At 43.9% G+C, this 24991-nt stretch overlaps 1 protein-coding gene across 1 annotated transcript; it reads right to left on the bottom strand.

Annotated features, from left to right (window-relative positions):
- Positions 1 to 15304: 15304 nt before the first annotated feature.
- LOC134337765 (E3 ubiquitin-protein ligase RNF186-like) lies at positions 15305 to 16663 on the bottom strand. Its single transcript, XM_063032997.1, has one exon. It carries the CDS (start codon positions 16540 to 16542, stop codon positions 15901 to 15903), a length of 642 nt encoding a protein of 213 aa, XP_062889067.1. The 5' UTR covers positions 16543 to 16663; the 3' UTR covers positions 15305 to 15900.
- Positions 16664 to 24991: the final 8328 nt, after the last annotated feature.

Below are 24991 nucleotides of genomic sequence, written 5' to 3'. Positions count from 1 at the left end.
TGGTAAAACAAAATTGTTACGGAAGCAGCAATGAAGAGCCCTTCTACATCTGAGAGCAACGGTATTCCTGAGTCTCCACCCGGGTCTTGTGTGACTGACTGGAGTGAAAACCGAGAGGAAGCTATTGACATGAAGGAGGAAGCCCTGAACTCCACCGGAGATGGAAGGCCTTCATTGGCGTCCTGAACACCAGCGGAGTAATGGGCAGTAAGTAAATACATTTGAAGGTGAAATGTTATCATAAATTAAGAACTAGAAAACCTGGGGCATTCTATTAGGAAGGTGGGAAAATCCAAGTAGGGCTTGGCTAAGACTCAGTTCTGATTCAGTTTGGCACATATGTGCATTCTCTAATAGGATATTACAACCTCAAATTAATTTTAGTGTCATTAATAATCAACTTTAGCTGGCTGGTGGCATACAGCACCAGACTTCGGAGTGAAGGCTCCCGAGTTCGAATCCAGCGGCTCCCTTGCACGCTTTCCATCCATGCTGGGTTGAGCGTCGAGCTATCAACTTGGCCTCGTAAAAATAAGAAAGCCTGCTATAAAAAACACTGTCATGATGGCGTCTCAATGACTCCATTCGGAGTTAAGGGCTTTCATCTTCAATAATCAACTTAAAGCCGTAGACTGCTGAAACTAATTGTTAACCCTGTTTCTGGCAGGACAAATGTCAAGTCAAACCACTCCCCCAAAATGTGATCAGGTGTTACAAAATGCTGATTCTAACAAATACACTTTCCTCTCTCCTGTCGCTAGATCGGAATCTCTGCATATTTGTTGTCCAATTCAGTGGGAACCTGAAATAAAACTTTGAAACCTTTCGTGTTCATTTTGTTTGGTGAGTAGCTTGTGTAAAAGTTAAACCATCTAAATCAGGGGTTCCCAACCTTCTTTATGCTGCCTTCTTGAGGCACTGCCTCTTGCAGATGTCCTCAAAGGTGAGGAGGGGTGTGCCTTTGATGGAGCTGACTGATTCTACAATCCTGTGCAGTGCATCTGACCACATAGGGTGTAGTGACCAGATTCCAACATCATGCTCCAATTATGCCAACCAACAATTTATGAAAGTTCATCATAGATTCCTGAATCTGTCCTCTTCGAAGACAAATTATATTCAATTTGTCACTGGAGACTTTATAAACCGGTTTAGAGGGAGAAGAAGAGTAAATCAGGTAATTATACCCATGTGACCATGGATTAACTCTCAGAATCTGAAATTTGAGAGTAAATTAATGAGCTTTTCAAAGTGATTATTTATAATAATGCATAAAGGATTTGGATTTGGGCAAGAGGAACATAATTAATGGATGACACAAGTAGAGTTATTAAAGCAATGAAGAGGATTGTAAAAAAAACTTATTTGTCATATTTTATCTTCTATTGATAGTGGTATTACTCAATTTCCATAAATTTTTATGAAGAGTTTTGAATTGTGCTGTACTGTTTGGCCAGGACCAGATGGGTTCAGGCCAAAGGCAGATTATAGGTAGTAGGTTATACTAACTACACAGGAAACTGCAAAACTTCTCAATTTGACATAAATGTTACTCCAATCCAATACTGACATTTCTGACTTCTGGTAAAGCCCCATAACCCACTTCTACTATGCTTCTACAAAATTCAACAATGCATTTGTTGGAGCCAGCAAGATGCAAGGGCCTTCGTCCCAGTTCTTCCTGAACGTCTGCATGACAGTGGGCTCTCTGATCTATGGGCTGTTCCCAGGGACACACAGACGGACATCAGGAGCCGCTGGGAGATCATTGACTTGGTGGAAGATGCCCTGAGGTCTGCCCGAAACATGCCGGTCTGCTCGTCGAGATGTCCGTGGAGGAACGCTGTCGACTGGCACATTCCAGGCTGCGGGAGTACGTGTTGAGGGACGCACTGAAGGTCAGCGCAGCCACCACAAGGACTGGGTTGGGAAGGACCGCAGTGTAGGATTCTTCTCCAACTGGAGAGTGAGGGACTGGGGCGGGTGAGAAAGCTCCTCGATACTCCCATGATGCTTCAGTTGGCGGCACTGGCATAGAATCAGCCCTTCTCCAGGCTGCAAAGCCTTGGAACCCCGAAGGCGCACTCGTCTTCTATGCTATGTCCTTGGGATATCAAAAAATGGCTGGTCAGTGAGCCCAGGGAGCAGGTCCCATAGCCACAGAGAAGCAAAGTTTGAGTGTAGCTCTAGGTTAGGGTCTTTGACAGAACCCCATCCACCCTGAAAAGGAAAAAGAGAAACATTAAAGGTAGAAATTAAACTGTTTATGCAGTTGAGCTTGAAGAAGTCGCTGTCTAGCGCCGTCGTAGCTATCAGAAATATTTCAGCGAAGGTAGCATGAAATGTCTGTTTCAATTAGGGAGGAATTGTTTGGGAAAAGGCATCTTGTTGCAGAGGCTTTGACAATGATATTATCATGTAAGGGAGGGAATAAAAATAATTGAAGAGAATTAGTAAATTTAGTGAATGCTTTGACGCAGCTTTGGACATGATAGAGAGAATTCCATGTTTCATAGATTTAACTAAGCAAATATTTGAACCAGAATCAGACATCAGGAAACGGCAAAGATGGTACAGCAGCTGAGGTTGATCAGCTCATCTTAGCAGAAAGAAAAGGTTATGTCATGCATCAAATCTCTTTTTTCTGTGTTCTACTTGCTGGGCTTACTGGGTATTTTAGGCTGTGTCATGGGTATTATCGGCCAACATGAAAATCAATCCCATAACCCTTCTCTGCAAGTACCACTGAGTTTTTTTTTGAACATAGGTATACTTATAGTGTGTAGGTGAATATGGATGTTGTCTAAACACAAACAAGAGAAAATCTGCAGATGCTGGAAATCCAAGCAACACACACAAAATGCTGGAGGAACTCAGCAGGCCAGGCAACATCTGTGGAAAAAAAGTACAGCTGACGTTTTGGGCTGAGACCCTTCGGCAGGACTGGAGAAAAAAAGATCAGTAGATTTAAAAGGTTGTTGGGGGGGGGGTTAGAGAAACACAAGGTGATGGCTGAAAGTGGAAGGGGGAGGGGTGAAGAAAAGAGCTGGGAAGTTGATTGGTGAAAGAGATATAGGGCTGGTGAAGGGGGAATCTAATAGGAGAGGACAGAAGGCCCTGGAGGAAAGAAAATGGGGGAGGAGGAGCACTAGAGGGAGGCAATGGGCAGGCAAGGAGATAAGGTGAGAGAGGGAAAAGGGGATGGGGAATGATGATGGGGTGGGGGGGGGAGCGGCATAAACAGAATTTCGAGAAATTGATGTTCATGTCATCAGGTTGGTGGCTACCCAGATGGAATATAAGCAGTTGATCCTCCAACCTGAGTGTGGCCTCATCGGGGTAATAGAGGAGGCCATGGATTGACATATCGGGATGGTGATGGGAAGTGGAATTAAAATGGATGGCCACTGGGAGATCCCACTTCTTCTGGTGGACAGAGTGTAGGTGCTCAGCATCCAGAAAGCCTCCTGCTCTTGGTTAGATTGGTGGAATTTCAACTTCCACTACAGCAGGCGGCTGGAGGTTCAATGTCTCCCCCTGAAGAAAAACTTGTTACCAATACAGAAATGCCCAAAAGCAGGGCTAGAATCATCCACCATTGCACTTCAGTGCTACTTAGGCAGTGCCCTGGCGTCGGGGATGGCTTGATTCCATTCAGTTTCTGTGGACTGACGAGAGCAGCAGCCTCTCCTCCAGTTGGGCAGGAGGTACCTGATGGATTGGATGGGATATGTATGTGGGAGGTGCCATGCTCCTTTTGCTGGGCTTTTCATTCACCTGAGGAAGGGGTTTGATCGTGCTTTCCCCGGCTACTCCTTCTCCATACCGAACGATCCTTGGTCTGCATTTCCCACGGATCGTTGGGGATGTTGCACCATTTGAAAAAGTCTTTAAGAGAACATTGAATCATTTCCTTTGTCCTTTTGATAAACCCTTGTTGTCAGAGCAGCATGTCAGTTTTGGAAACCTGATGGAGATGAGGCAACCTGCCCATCAGAGCTGGCTGAATGTAACTACAGCCTTGGTACAGGGGATGGTAGCTTACGACAGGATGTTGGCACTGGTGCACTTACCTTCTTGGTGGATTTAAGAGGATTTTCTGGAGATCCTAAGGTGCCTACTGTAGGTAACCCATGTCTAAGAACCTTACAAGTGGGCAGTGATAACTGCTGCTCAATAGGGTTTGAGGTTTTGATCGTCAAACAGCCTTTTCCTCAATCAAAGACTGTGCCAATGCACTGAAGGGTGTGGTGAATTTCATCATCAATGCCTGCCTTTGCCAAGAGGTTCTCCTGGGATGTGGGAAGTGTCTCACTTGTTGGGGTTTGGTGCATTGCAGCGGGGGCAGATTGGTAAAGAATTGCCATTTTGCAAATGTTCATTTATTTTATTTATTTAGAAATTTATTTTATTTTAATTAGAGATACAGCATGATACCAGGCCCTTCTGGCCCAATGAGCCTGCACTACCCAATTACACCCACATGGCCAACTAACCTAGTAAGCCATACGTTTTTGGACTGTGGGAGGAAACTAGAGCACCCGGAGGAAACCCATGTGGTCACAGGGAGAACGTACAAACTCCTTACAGACTGAGGTAGAATTGAACGCAGGAGGCGGAAGCTGTAACAGTGTTTAAAGTAACTGTTACGCTACTATACCGTCGGTTAGCTCCATTATATTCTATGCTTCAGTGAGCAAGTTGATGAGGACCGGCTTGTCCTCTGACCCTACACATACAAACATGTCACCTTTGGCTCCGGAATCGAAGCAAAGTCAGCCGAGCAGGTTTCTCTAAATGAGCTCCACCAGCTGCGAGGTGCAGGATTGCAACGAGGAAAATTGGAAGAAGTGTTGGGGGTGATGAATCGGCCTTGCTTGACACTAGTCTGTACTGAGAAGGTCTGTGGTTGATATATTGGTTAGGACTGAGGCTTACAGGCAATCAAATGACAGGCTTTGGAGAGAAGTGGATTTCCGAGTGTGGGCAAATAGGAGAATTTGCCTATGAATAGTCAAAGTGGTAGAACTGAGTGTCAGACTAGAATGAAGGGGCAGAAAGACTTGAATCCACCACACTCTCAACTTAAAGACTAAGTCAAACTAACATCTTGGCAAGAGGGGTTTACTATATCTTCATTACAAACTTAATTTCCCTGAAAGATTTAAAACATGTTTACCCTCATTTGCTTAAAGTGTGCTGAAGTTAAGTACGATTGTTAATAATTGCTCTCCTACTCAGAGCACCAATTAGGAGCATTCCTGCTGAAAGAAACACGTAATATCCACTTCATCAATATGAGCAAAGTCTTCCATCAAACTGATGGAAAGTAAATTGAACTGATTAAAAGCAGACTTTGTACTTGTAGGTGATGAAGGGTTTAAAATCCAGCAAGTTCCATGTTTTACTGTGGTGAATGAACTAGAAAAGCAGGTAGAGTGGGAAGTAGAGTTTTCATAGCTCACATGGTGTGACTTAAAAAGTGATTACCCTCATATAAATCATACTGCCCTGAGAGGATGAAACGTTAAGACTTTGACCTTTTCATATGTACAGTGGCATGCAAAAGTTTGGGGACCCCTGGTCAAAATTTCTGTTACTGTGAATAGCTAAGCGAGTAAAAGATGACCTGATTTCCAAAAGGCATAAAATTAAAGATGGCACATTTCTTTAATATTTTAAGCAAGATTACTTTTTTATTTCCATCTTTCACAGTTTCAAAATAACAAAAAAAAGAAAAGGGCCCGAAGCAAAAGTTTAGGCACCCTGCATGGTCAGTACTTAGTAACACCCCCTTTGGCAAGTATCACAGCTTGTAAACGCTTTCTGTAACCAACTAAGAGTCTTTCAATTCTTGTTTGGGGGATTTTCGCCCATTCTTCCTTGCAAAAGGCTTCTAGTTCTGTGAGATTCTTGGGCCGTCTTGCATGCACTGCTCTTTTGAGGTCTATCCACAGATTTTCGATGATGTTTAGGTTAGCGGACTGTGAGGGCCATGGCAAAACCTACAGCTTACACCTTTTGAGGTAGTCCATTGTGGATTTTGAGGTGTGTTTAGGATCATTATTCTGTTGTAGAAGCCATTCCCTTTTCATCTTCAACTTTTTTACAGACGGTGTGATGTTTGCTTCCAGAATTTGCTGGTATTTAATTGAATTCATTCTTCCCTCTACTAGTGAAATGTTCCCCGTGCCACTGGCTGCAACACAAGTCCAAAGCATGATCGATCCACCCCCGTGCTTAACAGTTGGGGAGGTGTTCTTTTCATGAAATTCTGCACCCTTTTTTCTCCAAAACATACCTTTGCTCATTGCTGCCAAAAAGTTCTATTTTAACTTCATCAGTCCACGGGACCTGTTTCCAAAATGCATCAGGCTAGTTTAGATGTTCCTTTGCAAACTTCTGACGCTGAATTTTGTGGTGAGGATGCAGGAAAGGTTTTCTTCTGATGACTGTTCCACGAAGGTCATATTTGTGCAGGTGTCGCTGCACAGTAGAACAGTGCACCACCACTCCAGAGTCTGCTAAATCTTTCTGAAGGTCTTTTGCAGTCAAACGGGGGTTTGATTTGCCTTTCTAGCAATCCTACGAGCAGTTCTCTCGGAAAGTTTCCTTGGTCTTCCAGACCTCAACTTGACCTCCACCGTTCCTGTTAACTGCCATTTCTTAATTACATTACGAACTGAGGAAACAGCTACCTGAAAACGCTTTGCTTTCTTCTTATAGCCTTCTCCTGTTTTGTGGGCATCATTTATTTTAATTTTCAAAGTGCTAGGCAGCTGCTTAGAGGAGCCCATGGCTGCTGATTGTTGGGACAAGGTTTGAGGAGTCAGGGTATTTATAAAGCTTTGAAATTTGCATCACCTGGCCTTTCCTAATGATGACTGTAAACAAGCCATAGCCCTAACAAGCTAATTAAGATCTGAGACCTTGGTAAAAGTTATCTGAGAGCTCAAATCTCTTGGGGTGCCCAAACTTCTGCATGGTGCTCCTTTCCTTTTTTTCACTCTAAAATTGTACAAAACAAAAATAATACACTAATCTTGCTTAAAATGTTGAAAAGAGTGTTTCGTCTTTATCTTTATGACTTTTGGAGATCTTCTACTCACTTAACTATTCACAGTAACAGAAATTTTGACCAGGGGTGCCCAAACTTTTGCATACCACTGTAGATCCAAATAATACTAGGGTGGAGGTAGGTGGAGAAGACTAGAGCCTTGCTCTCCCGCTCTGTTATCAAGAACATGATCCAGAGATTGGGTGCTTCCCCGTAGGAGCCTCAGTGATTTAAGTCCAACAACTGAAGTGAACAAGACTGCGCTTTGTCATCCAGCAAGAGGAGCAAAGCCCAGCCCAAGAACTTGAGAGTCAAACTTCAGCTGAGAAGGACATAATGTCTTCTACCAAGGACACCGGAATCTTTGCGGATTTGATGGAAGTAAGCTTGCCTTGTGAACCGTATCGGGTTGATGGCGAGAATATGGCAGTTGCTCACGCGGCCGCTGGTTTGCACGGTAAATTGACCGGGCCCTGACGTGCATAGGAGGTCACCCCCCGCCTCCCCCTCCCCCTCCCCCTTCCCCCCTCCCCCTTCCCCCTCCCCCTTCCCCCTTCCCCCTTCCCCCTCCCCCTTCCCCTTCCCCCCTCCCCCTCCACCTTCCCCCCTCCCCCTTCCCCTCCCCCCTCCCCCCTCTGATCCCAGCTCTCATCCGTGCCGGGTCTTTACCATCCTCTCCGACCTTCAACTGTCGGAGGCAGAACGCTCTGTTCTCAGTAAGGGCCTCACCTTTGTCCCCCTTCGCCCACACCTCAGCGGGTTCCGTGTTCGCCATGACTTTTCTTCCGCTGTCTCCGTCTCCGAGCCTACTTCTTCGGCAAGGACTCTTCCACCCCCACCGATGACCCCTTCTCCCGTCTTCAACCCTCCTCTTCTTCATGGACACCCCGCTCTGGTCTTCTGCCTGCTCTGGATCTCTTTATTGCTAACTGCCGACGGGACATCAACCGTCTCGACTTCACCGCACCTTGTTCCCATTCCAACCTCACTCCTTCGGAACGCTCTGCTCTCCGCTCCCTCCGCACTAATCCCAACCTTATTATTAAACCCGCCAATAAGGGGGATGCTGTTGTAGTCTGGCGTACTGACCTCTACCTTGCCGAGGCACAGCGACAACTCGCGGATACCTTCTCTTATTTTCCCCTCGATCGTGACCCCACTAAGGAGCACCAGGTCATTGTCTCCCACACCATCACCGACTTTATCCGCTCAGGGGATCTCCCATCCACTGCTACCAACCTTATAGTTCCCACACCCCGCACTTCCCGTTTCTACCTCCTACCCAAGATCCACAAACCTGCCCGTCCTGGCCGACCTATTGTCTCAGCTTGCTCCTGCCCCACCGAACTCATTTCTGCATACCTCAACACTGTTTTATCACCCCTTGTTCAATCCCTTCCGACCTATGTTCGTGACACTTCTCACGCTCTTAAACTTTTCGATGATTTTAAGTTCCCTGGCCCCCACCGCTTTATTTTCACCATGGATGTCCAGTCCTTATATACTTCCATCCCCCATCAGGAAGGTCTCAAAGCTCTACGCTTCTTTTTGGATTCCAGACCTAATCAGTTCCCCTCTACCACCACTCTGCTCCGTCTAGCGGAATTAGTCCTTACTCTTAATAATTTCTCCTTTGGCTCCTCCCACTTCCTCCAAACTAAAGGTGCAGCCATGGGCACCCGTATGGGTCCTAGCTATGCCTGCCTTTTTGTTGGGTTTGTGGAACAATCTATGTTCCGTGCCTATTCTGGTATCTGTCCCCCACTTTTCCTTCGCTACATCGACGACTGCATTGGCGCTGCTTCCTGCACGCATGCAGAACTCGTTGACTTTATTAACTTTGCCTCCAACTTTCACCCTGCCCTCAAGTTTACCTGGTCCATTTCCGACACCTCCCTCCCCTTTCTAGATCTTTCTGTCTCTGGAGACAGCTTATCCACTGATGTCTACTATAAGCCTACTGACTCTCACAGCTATCTGGACTATTCCTCTTCTCACCCTGTCTCTTGCAAAAACGCCATCCCCTTCTCGCAATTCCTCCGTCTCCGCCGCATCTGCTCTCAGGATGAGGCTTTTCATTCTAGGACAAGGGAGATGTCTTCCTTTTTTAAAGAAAGGGGCTTCCCTTCCTCCACTATCAACTCTGCTCTTAAACGCATCTCCCCCATTTCACGTACATCTGCTCTCACTCCATCCTCCCGCCACCCCACTAGGAATAGGGTTCCCCTGGTCCTCACCTACCACCCCACCAGCCTCCGGGTCCAACATATTATTCTCCGTAACTTCCGCCACCTCCAACGGGATCCCACCACTAAGCACATCTTTGCCTCCCCCCCCTCTCTGCATTCTGCAGGGATCGCTCCCTACGCAACTCCCTTGTCCATTCGTCCCCCCCATTCCTCCCCACTGATCTCCCTCCTGGCACTTATCCGTGTAAGCGGAACAAGTGCTACACATGCCCTTACACTTCCTCCCTTACCACCATTCAGGGCCCCAAACATTCCTTCCAGGTGAGGCAACACTTCACCTGTGAGTCGACTGGGGTGATATACTGCGTCTGGTGCTCCCGATGTGGCCTTTTATATATTGGCGAGACCCGACGCAGACTGGGAGACCGCTTTGCTGAACATCTACGCTCTGTCCGCCAGAGAAAGCAGGATCTCCCAGTGGCCACACACTTTAATTCCACATCCTGTTCCCATTCTGACATGTCTATCCATGGCCTCCTCTACTGTAAAGATGAAGCCACACTCAGGTTGGAGGAACAACACCTTATATTCCGTCTGGGTAGCCTCCAACCTGATGGCATGAACATCGACTTCTCTAACTGCCGCTAAGGCCCCACCTCCCCCTCATACCCCATCTGTTACTTATTTTTATGCACACATTCTTTCTCTCACTCTCCTTTTTCTCCCTCTGTCCCTCTGAATATACCTCTTGCCCATCCTCTGGGTCCCCCCCCCGTCTTTCTTCCCAGACCTCCTGTCCCATGATCCTCTCGTATCCCCTTTTGCCTATCACCTGTCCAGCTCTTGGCTCTATCCCTCCCCCTCCTGTCTTCTCCTATCATTTTGGATCTCCCCCTCCCCCTCCAACTTTCAAATCCCTTAGTCTTCCTTCAGTTAGTCCTGACGAAGGGTCTCGGCCTGAAACGTCGACTGCACCTATTCCTACAGATGCTGTCTGGCCTGCTGCATTCACCAGCAACTTTGATGTGTGTTGCTTGAATTTCCAGCATCTACAGAATTCCTGTTGTATGCATAGGAGGTACTGTCTTTTGGTGCGGGCTTACGAGTGCACATGTTTTCGTCTCGGCAGGCCCGGTTCATAGTTCCCACTCTGAAAGTTGCTCTGCATATGCCATCACTAATGTGACATTAAAAACATTTAATCATACTACTCCATTGTCACCTTGTTCTGCGCAATCGTAACAGCTTGGGAATGGAGTAGCCAGTGCAATTCCCTACACAAAGGTGACAATTTGCACATATTCATTGAAATATTGATTAAAATATCTTGCAGAGTAGAAAACTTAATAATTAACTGGATACAAGTTGCAGTGATATGCTAATACTTAATGTGAAGTTACAGTGAATCATGTTTTCATGGGCTGGACGTCTTTTGTCAATAAAACAAAACCACCTGCTCCATTTGTGCCTTCAACTCTGAATACAAGAATGGTCCAGCATTAGATGACTACAGGGACAAGGTTCTTAGGACCCTGTATTGTTATTCAAAACATCTGAGTGGTTTAGTGGTTTCCCACCATGGAGCACATCAACACGGAGTGTTGTCACAGGAAAGCAGGGTCCATTGTCAGGGACCTCCATCACCCAAGTCATGCTCTCTTCTCACTGCTGCTATCAGAAGGAAGGTACTAGAGCCTCAGGACTCACACCACCAGGTTCTGGAACAGTTAGTAACCCTCAACCATCAGACTCTTGATCCAGAGGGGATAATTTCACTCAACTTCAGTTGCCCCATCACTGTAATGCTCCTACAACCTATGGAGTGACTTACTGGGTCTCTTCATATTGTGTTCTCGACACCTATCTATCTATTTATTTATTTACTTATATTTCTTTCTTCTTTGTATTTGCACAGTTTGTTGTTTGTTGCACACTGGTTGTCCACCCTGTTGCTGCGGTCCTTCATAGATTCTATTATGGTGATTGGATTTATTGAGTATGTCTGCAAGAAAATGAACCTCAGGGTTGTATATAGTGACGTATATGTACTTTCATAATAAATTTACTTTGAACTGTGTGGTTTGGTGCTGTCTGCAACATAGAGAACAAAACCTACAAATTCAAACCAAACCCACAGTCCCAAGCAGCAAATTTTGCACTTAATCAAACCCAAAAGTTTGATTAAATAATATTAGGCATTTGTTCAAATCTAAATAATTGCAATTGGATGTAAATCTTACTTTTCAATATAAAATCCACCACAGTTGAAATTTCACCTTAAGTTTCCTTCTCAGTAGTTACTTTTACTTTAAAAAGCATTTTCTCTACTCTACCCTTGAAGGAGGTGCTTCTGTCTGAGTTTTAGCAGGAAGTGCTATTTTATACATGCAACTTGGACGGTGTTGGTGGAGTTACTAGGTATGTAGATATCATTGCTGAGTGAGAATGCATACTGTAATGTTGTATGATCAACACAAAGGCAGTAAAAGAGAAACAGTCTCAATCCCATGGTTTATTTAGTGCCTGGTAGCTAGCGCCACCAAGTGAAGATAAGTGAACACGGGAGCGCCTGCTGATGCTGGAGTCAGCAAGTTGGAGGGGAATAAAGGGTTATGTTTTGGGCTGAGATCCTTCATCAGAAATGGAAAGGATATAGATTTCTTTTTAACTTACAGTAAATTCTCTGCCTCCCTCCGTTCTTTTTCCATTCCCCTCTTATTCCTTCCCTTCACCTTCCATATCACCTCCTTGTGGTGCCCCTCCTTCCCTTTTTCTTCCATCGTGCACTCTCCTCCTTTTCCAGTCCTTTACCTCTTTCCACCTTCCAGCTTCTTATTTCATTCCCCCCCCCCGCCACCCCGCACCTTCTGCCTCACCTGGTTTCACCTATCACCTGCCAGCTTGTGTTTTTTCCCCTCTTCTCCCCCGCCTTCTTATTCTGGCTTTTGGCCCTTTCTTCTCCAGCCATGATGAAGGATGTTAGCCTGAAATGTCGACTGTTCACCATTCATTTCCCTCCCTGTGCTAAGTTCCTCCAGCTTTTTGTGTGTGCTGATATTGTCTACTTATGACTTTCTTTTCAACTTCCCAGGTGACTGACTTTTCATTTGAGTCTTATCTAAGCAAAGTGGAAGTGGAACCGCATTGAGATACAGGTAGTCTCTTCTGCACCTTGAAGAAGGAGAGAGACATAGAGTCATGAAAGCAGTTCCAGAGTGTTTAAAATCAGGGAAGCACAAGACATTGGAAGTGTAAGAATGTGAAAATCTCTAATAGGGAAATAGGGAAGATGGGAAATAAAAAGCTTATTTGAAAGCAAGGATGAGAATTATAACCTAGAGTTGTTGCTGGGTTATGAGCTGATGTACATCAGAGAGCAAAGGGACAGTAGGTTAGAATTAAGTAAATATATTTATTATCAAAGTACATAAGTGTTTCCATACAGAACCTTGAGATTCACTTTCTTTGTGGGCATACTCAGCAGGTCTATAGATTAGTAACTGCAACAGGATCAATGAATGATCAACTAGAGTGCAGAAGACGACAAACTGCGCAAATGCAAACATAGATAAATAGCGAGACAATGAGATAAAAGAGTCCTTAAAGTGAGATTATTATAGCAGGCTGGTGGTGTAGTGGCGTCCAAGTTGGACTTCTAGGCGAGTGGTCCCGGGTTCGAATCTGGCCGGCTCTTTGCACGATCTCCGTCCGTGCTGGGCTGAGCGTCGAGTTAGCAGCTCGGCCTCGTTTAAAAAAATGAACAGACAAATGCTATAGAAACAGCAAAGGTTGCCGCCCGATACACCACAAGGCGTGGAGAGGAACAACAACTAAAGTGAGATCATTGGTTGTGGGAACAGTTCAATGATGGGGCAAGTGAGTGTTGTGTACAATTTTGGAGAAGTTAATAGAAGAGGAAGCTGGATAAGCAAACCTGAGCTAAGGGTTAACGAATGCATGGGAGGGTGTTTCAGCAGCTGGTGAATGGAGCTAGACAGTGAAAACATTGCACAATATTAAAAGGGCTTTTTTGCAGGGTTCTACTTTAATGGTAAATCCTACCATTTGCACAGGTTTCTGTTCTTCAACCACAATGCCAAAGAAATCTGATTGAGTACTAGAGCGCTTTTCCGCTGTTCGAGGATGTGTAGCATGAGACCTTCAGTGCAGTACAAACAGTTGAATTTACTTGTGCTCATTACACTAACATGGTCCACGTCTTGATACCTTCGCTGCAGGCATGAGGGCGGATACTACGTGCCACTGATGGTATGTCCAAGAATTTATGGGTTAGTTGAAAACACGTTAACTCATTAATCAATGTGCTGACAATATTGGTCCTCAGCTATCTCACACACTCAAATCTTGAACACGAGGAAATCTGCAGATGCTGGAATTTCAAGCAACACATGTTAAGGTTGCTGGTGAACGCAGCAGGCCAGGCAGCATCTCTAGGAAGAGGTACAGTCGACATTTTGGGCCGAGACCCTTCGTCAGGACTAACCGAAAGAAGAGTTAGTAAGAGATTTGAAAGTCGGAGGGGGAGGGGGAGATCTGAAATGATAGGAGAAGACAGGAGGGGGAGGGATGGAGCCAAGAGCTGGACAGGTGATTGGCAACTTGAAATTGTTTTCATCCAAATTAATTGGATCTCCTGCTCCCTAATGCTGAAGCCTCTATAAGACAATAAACTGATGTTTATTGCAGTCCACTGTGGTCATGTTTTATATCTGTTCTGATCAACTTAATGTTTCCTAGTCCTTTCATCGCTTATTCAGTTCTCCTTCCTTTGTGCTGTAGAAAGCAGCACAAGAGCAGATCTGCTACCTTTCAGTTTCAGATTCCCAGGTGCAGCTTGGGTGCTTTCTGTGTGGAGTCTGCTTGTTCTCTCTAAGACCTCAAGTTGCCCTCTTTGGGATGTGGGGGGGTTTGGTATACTAATTGCGGACAGCAGCCTGGTAGATTAATTGGCCACTGTAACTTGCCCCTCGTGTGTATGTGAGTGGAGAAATTTAGAAGAAGTTCAGTGGATTCAAAGTATGTATGTGGTGTACAACCCTGAGATTTCCCTTCCCCGCAGACAGCCAGAAAACACCATGGAACCTGTTCAAAGAAAAAAGCATCAAATCCCTCCCTCCCCACACGTGTAAAAATAAAACTCGTGCAAACAGCAACAAACAAAAGGGAAGGAGCGAAAACACAGAACATAAAATACAAAATCAAAAGGCATTATTTCAGTTCAGCTACCTGCAGTCTGCCCCGATTCAAAATTCACCCAAAATAATAGTAACAAAGGAGGAACCAGAAACGAGAACACATCATAAATGACAATAAAAGAGGACTGAGTGTTCTCATAATCTAAAAATGTGATGAGAATGTGGAGAGAATGAAAAGTAGATTAATGTAAATGGGTGGTCGATGGTAAGTTTAGACAGTTTCCAAAGGACAATGGTATCAGTAGGTAAGGAATGGAGTGTCTGGTGAGGACAATAAACAACAGTCTTTCCGATGTTTAACTGAGGATATTTCTGTTCAACCAATACTATATACTGCTACAGCAGTCAGACAAAGAAACAGTACTGGTGGGTTTCGGAGAAGAGAGTTGGGAGAGCTGCGTTAAAACTCAGGGCGTTTCTGAATGACTTTGTTGAGAAGGTAGCGTCAGGTGAGAACCAGAAGGAGAGATCCTCAGGGTTGCCAGAGGCAACAGTGCGGCAGCAAGAAAAGAAACAGGCAAAAGTGCTTACTAACACAGCCGCACAACATCCCACAGTCGGGACTGAGAGGTGAACAGCAGAAATCCACTCACTGGGGAAGTTAGATGAGTAGATTAAAGGGAGAGGAAGCCAAACAAAGGGGCAGGATTCACCGAAGAGGATGGGGAGGTTTGTGTACAGCTACTGTACTGAGATTTCAATATCAATGGGGGAAAAGGGTGCTAGACAGGCAACATTTTACTACGTAGCTTTCAGTTGTACTACTTCAAAACACACAGAGCACGGTATTTTGGTTAATTTTTAAATACGTGAGATATATCCAAAGCAAAGCCAAAGATTTAACAAAAATCTGTTTATTAGTGCTGTTTGTACATAGCAACATTTAAGACCATAAACTTTCATTACAAGCTGACCTCGGGTTCTGTAATCGGTACATATGTTTTGCAATAAAACTATCTTGAGTAAAGTTCACCATGTAATGGAAAATGGGTGAGGTGGCTGACTTTGATCTCAGTTTCAACCCAGTCCCAGTGAGGTCATGAAACCTGGACTCCGGGCAGCCCCTTTTGTTAAGAATGGCGATTGGTGGGCCCCTCACAACTACAGTGAGTGCCATCCTCAACTACAGGAGTCATTACTAACATTAATACTCTGTCCAAACTTAAAATCTGCTGTTCATATGACAGTTACATATTTACCTCAGTTAAATATCAATTAACCCTTGGAATGTGGGGAGAGAGATGGGGCACTCATCTTCGAAAGCCAGCCCAGTCTCACTGAGTCAAATGGCTGTCTTCAGAGAAGCACTCTGATTCTACTTTTGAACCCTTGGCCGGGTATCCATAGGTGACAATCCCACTTAAGAAGCAATTACTGTTCAATAAACACACATAACATGGTTTTGAAAGGATGAACGTTGACTTGCGAACAAGGTGGATCAACGGCCCGAGAGAAAGGTCAGGAGAGTCCAGGATCTCCCAGTTTCTCCGCTCCTGGTGTTCTGACACGTGAAGTATAGGAGGATCAGTCCGGCCAGTGCGCACACAACAGTCATTATGACGAGGATCCAGATCAGTGTAGAGTTCTTGAAGAAATATTGAAGTCCATACAAGAGGATCAGGAAGAAGAGCATGGTCACCAGAAAGCGCCTGATGGCAGATGTGGTGATCCGATCCCTGAAGTGTTCATCCTCGTCTGCAGGGCTGTTGGAGTCACTGATGTGGGTGAGCAGGGTGAAAGTGCTGGGCTGGGACTGCTGCAGCAAGTGTGGCAACAGGACGATCTCAGGCACAGATTCGGGGAAGGCGGACATCCTCCTGGGCAGGACCTCCATCAGGCTGGTATTGTCCGGGAGGTTGCTGATCAACGCATCTGGCACCAGCATGCAGCGCCTGCAGAGCGGGCAGGAGACCACCCAGGATCCATCCTTAAGCGACACCATGATCTTCAGGCAGATCGCACAGAAACAGTGCTGGCAGGCCAGGAGCTTGGGCTTACGGATGAAAGGTTCATATTTGTTGAAGCAAACTGGGCAGTCAAGCTCTGACCCTGGGGTACTTCCAACAGCCTTCTTCTCCATACTCCAACACTCCACAGACGAGCTTCCTCGGGACGGTAAGTGTCTGCAGCCTCGCACTATTTATACCTTTAGAGTAGATTGTTCGCACATTCTTCCAGCTCACAAGTTTTATTACGTGCTTTAGCCCAGTGTTGAATTAATGTGTAACTTATTCATGGGGCTGAAAGTTCGACTTGATAAGATCAAGTCAACTCCAGTTAGCTGCAGATTCTGGTTTATTGATTGTTTTGTGGCACAGATTTGAATGAAGGTTTGGGCTGGCTCTGGAGAAGGGCTAATCCCAGTTTTCATCCAGCTTTGTCCTGGTTTCGCTTCCTGATAGGGAAGGAGAGAGTACTTGGAACTCTCTGTGCTGGGCTCTATAGGAATGTAGGCAGCGACCAGCATATCTGTGCCTGCTGAGGACTGGAAGCATTTGGCACTGTACTGCAAGATAAACATCCCATGTTGCATACATTTCTTCTGTGGAAAGTATATTAACTGGTTGGATCGTAGCCTGGTGTGGAAAAACCAATGCCCTTGAACAGAAAATCCCACAAGAAGTAGTGGATACGGCCCATTCCATCACGGGTAAAGACCCTCCCACCATTGACCACATCAGCATGAAGCATTGTCGCAGGAAAGCAACATCCATCATCAAGGACCCCCACCACCCAGATCATGGTCTCTTGTCGCTGTTGCATTCGGGAAGAAGGTACAGGAGTCTCAGGACTCACCCCACCAGGTTCAGGAACAGTTATTACCCCGCAACCAACAGGCTCTTGAACCAAAGCAGATAACATCACTTGAAATGTTCCACAAGCTATAGGCTTACTTTCAATGACTCTTCATCTCATGTTCTTGATATCTATTGCTTACTTATCTATTTATTTATTATTTCTTTCTTTCTTTCTTTTAGTATTTGCACAGTTTGTGGTCTTTTGAACACTGGTTGAACGCCCAAGTTTGTGCAGTTTTTCACTGATTCTATTATGGTCATTATTCTATTAGGGATTTATTGAGTATGCCCACAAGAAAATGAATATCAGGGTTGTATGTGGTGACATATATGTACTTTGATAATAAATTTACTTTGTGGTTTACCCAAGGTGCAAGATATGGGTAATGGAAGGTCATACCATTAGTCTGGATTTGCTAACAGTGCTCTGCCTTCAACTCCCGGAGTTCTCTGCACTCCAGATCCGGGGTCTTATGTACATTCATGGTTTTCATCATTCCACAGGTGCTCATCCATCCTCTGGCACGCCTTCCCTTAACTATCCAGCTGTCTCCTCTTCAAGACCAACTCAACTGATCAATTCCCTGCTCCTAGTGTAGAAGTTAACACAATCGATCTGCAGCGCTGGCTGCAAGACCGGGGTTCATTTCCCTCCACTGTCTGTAAGGAGTTTGCACGTTCTCCCCGTGACCGTGAGGGGTTTCCTCCCACATCTCAAAGATAGAGTTTGGGTTATTGACTTGCGGACATGCCATGTTGGTTTCGGAAGCACGGTGACACTCGCGGGCTGCCCAGTACAATCCTCGCTGATTGGATTTGATGCAAACGATGCACTTCGCTGTATGTTTCCATGTACATGTGACAAGTAAAGCTAATCTTTTAATTTGATTTTTACCAGCCAAAGATCATAATGAAAACACAATTTGTGGTTGTTGTGCCCACTTAATTTCCTTGAGACCCAATGAAGTGACAGTCACCAGCGAATATCAAAAGATATTCACCAGTGACTGTCAATCAACATAGGATGGACAGAAGTGGGGAGTTATAGTTGTTAGTGCATCTTCACCTGCAATCCAGCTATTCCACAAGAACTGTGACAATTCCACACACTTCTATTTCCCTATACCTAGATGACAAAAAAAAAATCAGATTTAATTAACAAATTTGTCAAACAACCATTGCTATTGCAGAGGTATTTTCCAAAATTAGAATACTCTCTGCATGTGGAACTGTTCCCTAGCTTCATGCCTTAAATTCACAGATGACAGATTAAGGCCCCTGGTTCTAGTCACCTTGAGCACTCAAAAAAAAACTTTCTACTATGAATATACAAAAAAGGATTGGTGTAGGCCATCTGGGCCCTTCCACATACTGCTTAGAGTATTGCACTCTGCTTTAAAAATATTCAAGGACAGTCTTCAAAGTGTGGTAGTGTTGTGACTGTCAAAGAAAGCCACTGGAAAGACACGGAGCTGGTAGTATAAAAATCTTTATTAGGCACACGCAAGCTGACAGTATTTGGAGTCACTCTGGAGAGAACCTCCCTATCACAACATTACATCGCATTTTTATATGCTAAAGATAAAGGTGACAGCAGGGCAATTTCAAAGGTAAAAGCTCGAAGTACATTTATTATTAAAGCATGTATACATTATGCAACCTTGAGATTTGTCTCCTAGCAGGCAGGCACGAAACAAAGAAACCCGAAAGAACCCATTTTAAAAATGACCATCGAACACCCATGTGCAGAGAGTAGAAAATGTATTATGCAAACAATGAACACAACCAAATAGTGCTCTGAACTGAAGTCCACAGAGATAGTCCTGTCCATAGACCCTTAATTCTGCAAAGAGTGGAGCAGAGAGTTGAATGGGCCTGACCCTCCCTCAGGCCTTGACACCCTGACCTTTTCAATCTGACCCGGTGCCTAAATTGTCTTCTAAACATTGGGTTCAGTTTCGCCTCTATGCTCTGGGATCTGGACCCTACCACCTTCATTTGGCCTTATCCAATCCTTCTGGTTTGGACCGGCCACTTGAATCGATCGAACCTCAAGTCCTCCTTGCTCTCAGCGACAGGCCTGCTGTCTCCCCTCAGTTCTGCCAAGTCTAATTGCCTCCAAATCCAAAGGGAAGCAACAGACTACTGCTTGTGATGATCGTTTGCCAGAAAAAGAGTGATTAACAAAGTATTTAGTTGCTTTCCTTGTTTCACCAGCCAAAAGTCGCTGAGATCCACCAGCACCTTGTTAATCTATAGTTACGCTGTATCTACAATGCTTCCTTTGAATTACATATAATTTTCAAACACCTAAATCTTCGCACCAACACTCCAAACACCCTAAATGAATGTTAATCACTGCTAACAGGTTAAACAATTTAGCCCATGCAAACAATATAGTCCGGGGAAGACCATTGTTCCAAGCTGCATCTTAAATTCATTCTGCAATCCACATTGAGATCTGAAGATTGGTTGTTGTTGAAATTAATATTTGTAATATTCCATAACGCCATAATATGCCCTAATACTAGAAGCAGACTTACATGTTTCATAACTCTCAGGGAGATTTTAAATGAGTGGCCCCTTATTTTTAAACAATCCAGGTTTCAGTTTCTTTCATAGGAATTCTCCCTACATTATCCTGTCAGACTAGTTCAGAATCTTCCTTTAACTTTTTGAATGCCACAGAGAACAAGCACAGTTTCTGTCATCTCCCCTTGTACATTAACTCTTGAAGTTCAGGTGACGTTCAGGATGTGTGTTCCTCAATCACCTTCCTCTGTAATGACCAAGCACAATGACAGTTTCTCCCATCAGTCAGAAAGTTATGGGTTCAGGTTTTGCTCCAGATATTGTAGCGTAGCACTGTGACATGTGATAACTTGTAGATCATGGTTGATTCATCATTCCTCTCAACCCCACTCTCTTGACCCCTCCTGCAACCCCCACCAAGCAGTAACCCATTAACTTCTGCTCCAAGTACATCCAATGACTTCACCTCCACAGCCATCTGTGGCAAAGAGCTCCAAGAGATTCATCACCCCCACCCCCAACCCGGCCAAAATCCTCTCAGGTAGAAACGTAAATCCCTTGGTCCTATTTTGAAGAGAAAACGCCTGGCCTCTATTTACTCTGGGACTGGAAGTCACTTTATTTATCAGTGAATGGAAGAGGGCTCATAAGACAGAGCTAATTTTAATTCAGTTTCCATTACTTAATTCTAAATATCAGATTAAATGGTTACTTGCTATTTTGCTTGTTGGGTCTTGTGCAGAAATGAGCTATTGTTTATAACAGTGACTGAACTTCAAAACTACTTTCATTGACTAACTCTCTCCAGGACAGCATGGTAGTTAATAGCTTTATGTTTTATTTCTTTGAAGTTGTATATTCTCCTCTGCCAGGAACAATCTTGTAAAGGGAAAATACTTTTTGATGGGAGCCAGAAGAGTTATAGGATTATTCACACACCACTATCTCATATCCTGTCATAATTGCAAAGCCCTTCAGGGATGCTCGGACTCCTTACAAAAGGCCTGCCTACTCACACAGTATTTGCCCTTTCTCTCCCTTTATAAAGTAAATAAAACTGAGCCAAAAAATCTCAGAGAATGGCTTCATTCAAGCATGAATGGCAGTAGCTCCATTAAATCTTAACTGGTTGCAGTTGTGGCTCCAACAAAAATGCCTAGAGCCCTTACGTGATTGGTGAATTTTTGATCAAAAACTTGCCCTCTCTTATCAGCTGTTTATCATTTCATCAAGAACGACAAAATGACTTCATGTATTTCCCAGCGGCTATGGCTCTGCACCCTGCCTCAGTTGAACTTGATTCTTTTTACAAATACAGGCTCAGACCAGTACTAGAATGGAGCAAGCATGTGTTGTGGCCACATCTTTCTGGAATTAGAAAAATTAATAATTGTATGCTGCTGGAATTTCAAGGATCACATGTCAAACACTGACTAAAAAAACGCCTTTCTACTTATGATTTCCCTTCTTTATGGTTCTTTCATCTACACATAAAACATATGCAGTCAGACAGACAAATCTTTAAACTGTCTCCACTCCACTCCCATTAGTTGCTTCAGGTGCCAGATTACTTGCCTAACATCCAGTCCTGGATGATGTAAAATTTCCTTGGGGTTAAAGTCTGAGGAGGCTGCTGCTCCTCCCTACTCAATGAGTAATGCAGGGTGGAGGTCGTTCTGGCTTGTTTATGCTCTGCCATTTAAAATTCCAGCCAGCCAGTAATCCATTCCACACTTCTTGGTCGTACTAGCAAGACTGCATCAACAGCAGGCTGTCAAAGTCCCTTCATCACAAAGATGTTCTTACTTTGTGAAATTGCCCCTTAATTGTTTCCAAAGCTGTTTCAATTAATATGCTACTTTAATAAAAAGAATACATTCTTATCTCTAGGTCTATCTATTCAAATCCTGTTTTCACGAGCCCCTCGATTTCCACTATGGATTCGTCCAATTAATAGCAGGTGAAATCCAAATCCACCATCTCACTCAACCATTGTTACTGTATTCACTTATCTACAGAGGCTCTCAATCCAACGGCACTTCTATTTTAGTATTCACAGTCCCGCGTTTAAGTCTCTCCTTGACCTCCCAACCCTCTTCCACATTCCTCTCGTCCATTCTTTTCTTTTATCCAACCACAAAATATCTGTATTACTCCAGCTCGCTCTTTTCCACTTTCATATCCCTCAGTTCGCCTCTCATCAGCATTCATTTCCACCATGTACACCTGAATTCATTCCAAAGCCTCTCCAACACTTTATCCTTTGTCTAGATCCCAAAATCCTACCTTAAGACTAACCTTCCCGACCTACTTGAATGTCTCCATCAGCTGATTGTCATTCTCTTACCTGATTATGCTCTGCTGGAGATGGCTCCCTAGTGCTAAAATCACTACCCTAATACAGGCTGTCCTTGCCCAATCCTCTGGCCTATCATATGTTCCTGTGTATAAATAATTTTAAAAAGCAGACAATATAATTTCTGCTGCTGCCTGTAAGAGGTTTGTACGTTCTCCCCATGACCGTGTGGGTTTCCTTCCACAGTCCAAAGACATACCGGTTAGTAGGTTAATTAGTCATTGTAAATTGTCCCATGATTAGGCAAGGATTAAATTAGAAGATTGCTGGCTGGTGTGGCACGAAGAGCCAGAAGGGCCTATTCTATGCTGTATGCCAATAAATAAACAAAGTTTTCAAAGAAAACAAAAAAAACATTAAAGGGAGCTGCATCACATTCTAGTCTTTGAAACTGTTAAATATTAATTATAAATAATGTTAATTGTGAAGTTCCAGCTTCTGGGGATTTTATAATCACTGAACTGAAGACAAGCCAGTTGCTTTTTTTTTATATAAAAAATCATTTTAACTTAGCCATCTGTTTGCTCCTAGGTTCACTAATTGTTCTTACATTTTCAGCTTCTGCATCAAGTTAGCTGATATTTTTGTTGTACATTTATCATTAACTGACATCCTTGAGCTAGGATTGAAAGATTTTTTAAAAGTTCTAGGTAGCCGGTCCTCTCACTTCAGAGTATATAACAATATACTTGCATCTCCCACCTCCCCATTTTGAGTTGGAAGAGGGTGTCACGGTACCATAGTAGTTAGGGTGGTGCTGAGTTCAGAATGAGTAGTTTAATTCCTTGCCATCTGTAACAAGTTCTCCTCTTGATCGTGTGGATTTCCTTCCATAGGCCAAAGACATACTAGTTGGTGGGTTAGTTGATTATTATAAATTGCCCTGTGATTAGGCTCGGGTTAAATAGGTGGGTTGCTAGGTGATGTGGCTCATTGGGCAGAAGAGCCTATTCCTCACTGTATCTCTAAATAATTAAATGAAATTATGTACCAACTGCCTCCTAGTAACAAGCTGCATTTTGGAAAAGGATCTGGAGCTCTCCCATGACAAATAAACTCTTCTTGGGCTTCCAGCCGGGTGCAAATATCGATTATAACCAATGTTTCGATGGCAAACTCTGCCATCTTCTTCAGTTCAGCTCCTTAAAATACTTGTGAAATGTTGAACCCTTTTTTGCTACTGACATCACACTGGTCTCTCGCACACTGGTTGTCTGCCCTGATATGTACAGTCTTCCATTTGCTATATTATGGTTATAGGATTTACTGAGTATGCCCACAAATAAACAAATCTCAGGGTTGTATATGGTGACGTATATGTACTTTGCTAATCAATTTACTTTGACCATGATTCAGAAATTTATCCTTTCTCTACTTGAGACATGTAAAAAGGATAACTCAATTTGTTCCCTTTACAACTGCACACCTCAGTGCAGAGGAAGCAAAAAGGAAAAAGATTTCCACTTCATCTTTTAAGTTTATTTATTTGAAGTATTTCACAGGTCAGTTTCAAAAAGTATTCAGGAAAATATCATATTAAACACTAAATTTCTAGGCAAAGTAAAAACAGAACCCAATTGAGTATATATCAGATGATAAACTTTTTTTTATTTGAAGCCATTCTGCACCTCAATTCTCTAAATCAAGAAATTTATTGATCTAGCAATGATCTCTACCATCCAGGTCATGCCATCTTCTTACAGCTACTGTCGGGCATGAAATTCCTCACCACCAGGTTCAAGAACAGCAATTTTTCTCTTAACCATTTGATTCTCGAACCAGCCTGTACCACCTTAATCACTTCAATACAGCAATACCATGACCACTTTGTCCCCAAGACTTGTGTTCCAATTGTGTTCTTTCTTGTATAATTTATATTGTGAACACTGTGCCCATGTTGCTACTGGAGGTAAGGTTTTCATTGCATCTGTGCATACAATAAAGGGGACTTTGACATTTTTCTGTTACCAAATGTATGATTATCTCATGTAAAATGTTGCATTTGATGAAAATCAAAACAAATCCTACAGATGCTGCAAATTTGAAAATGCTGGAAACAGCAGGTGAGGCAGTATCTGTGGAAGAGAGGAAAAAAATATTCTGGGCCAAGATCCTTTGAGACCCAAAATGTTAACTGTTTCAGATCCAGCATTGTTCTGAGAAAGGATATCAGACCCAAAACATTACAGCCTTCTCGGGTACCACCTAACCTTGCGAGTGCTGAGAGTTTTCTGTTTCATTATACGTGTCGGCAATGCTTGGGTATAGGCTGCACATGTCCCCAAATGCACGCAAAGCCTGGAGGCTTAGCCAATTAAAACAGCCCCATCGAACAAGGAACTTTAAGGTTTCAATGTTTGTCAATTACCATTAGGATTTTAGCTTGCAGGGTTTCCTGATCCACAGCAGCTGAACCAGATTTGCAACAATCAGCTAAAATCCCCTCAAAAGTAATCTGTTACATGAGGGGGATCCCCCCTCCCCAGAGTGTAGGAGGCCGAGCATTGACTTTAAATGTATAGAAAATCATGAGGTGCAGAGTCAAGATGGATAGTCAGGTTTTTTTTTCCCCTCTAAGGTAAGGGGGTTTAAAACTAGAGGTATAGGTTTAAGGCAAGGGGGAACAGATTTAAAGGGTCCCAAGAGGCAAAATTCCACCCCCCCCCACACACACACCAGAAGGTGGTGCATATATGGAAAACACTGCCAAAGGAAATGGTAGAAGCAGGTACAACTACAAGACATTAAAAGAGGCGACAAATCAAACACAAGAGATTCTGCAGATGCTGGAAATCCACAGCAACACACACACACACCCACCCACCCACCCCTGGAGGAACTCA

The sequence above is a fragment of the Mobula hypostoma genome, chromosome 25, assembly GCF_963921235.1.
Source record: "Mobula hypostoma chromosome 25, sMobHyp1.1, whole genome shotgun sequence".
Taxonomy (NCBI): domain Eukaryota; kingdom Metazoa; phylum Chordata; class Chondrichthyes; order Myliobatiformes; family Myliobatidae; genus Mobula; species Mobula hypostoma.
The sequence above is the reverse complement of the archived record's forward strand: the minus strand, read 5'-3'. Positions and strand labels throughout refer to the sequence as shown.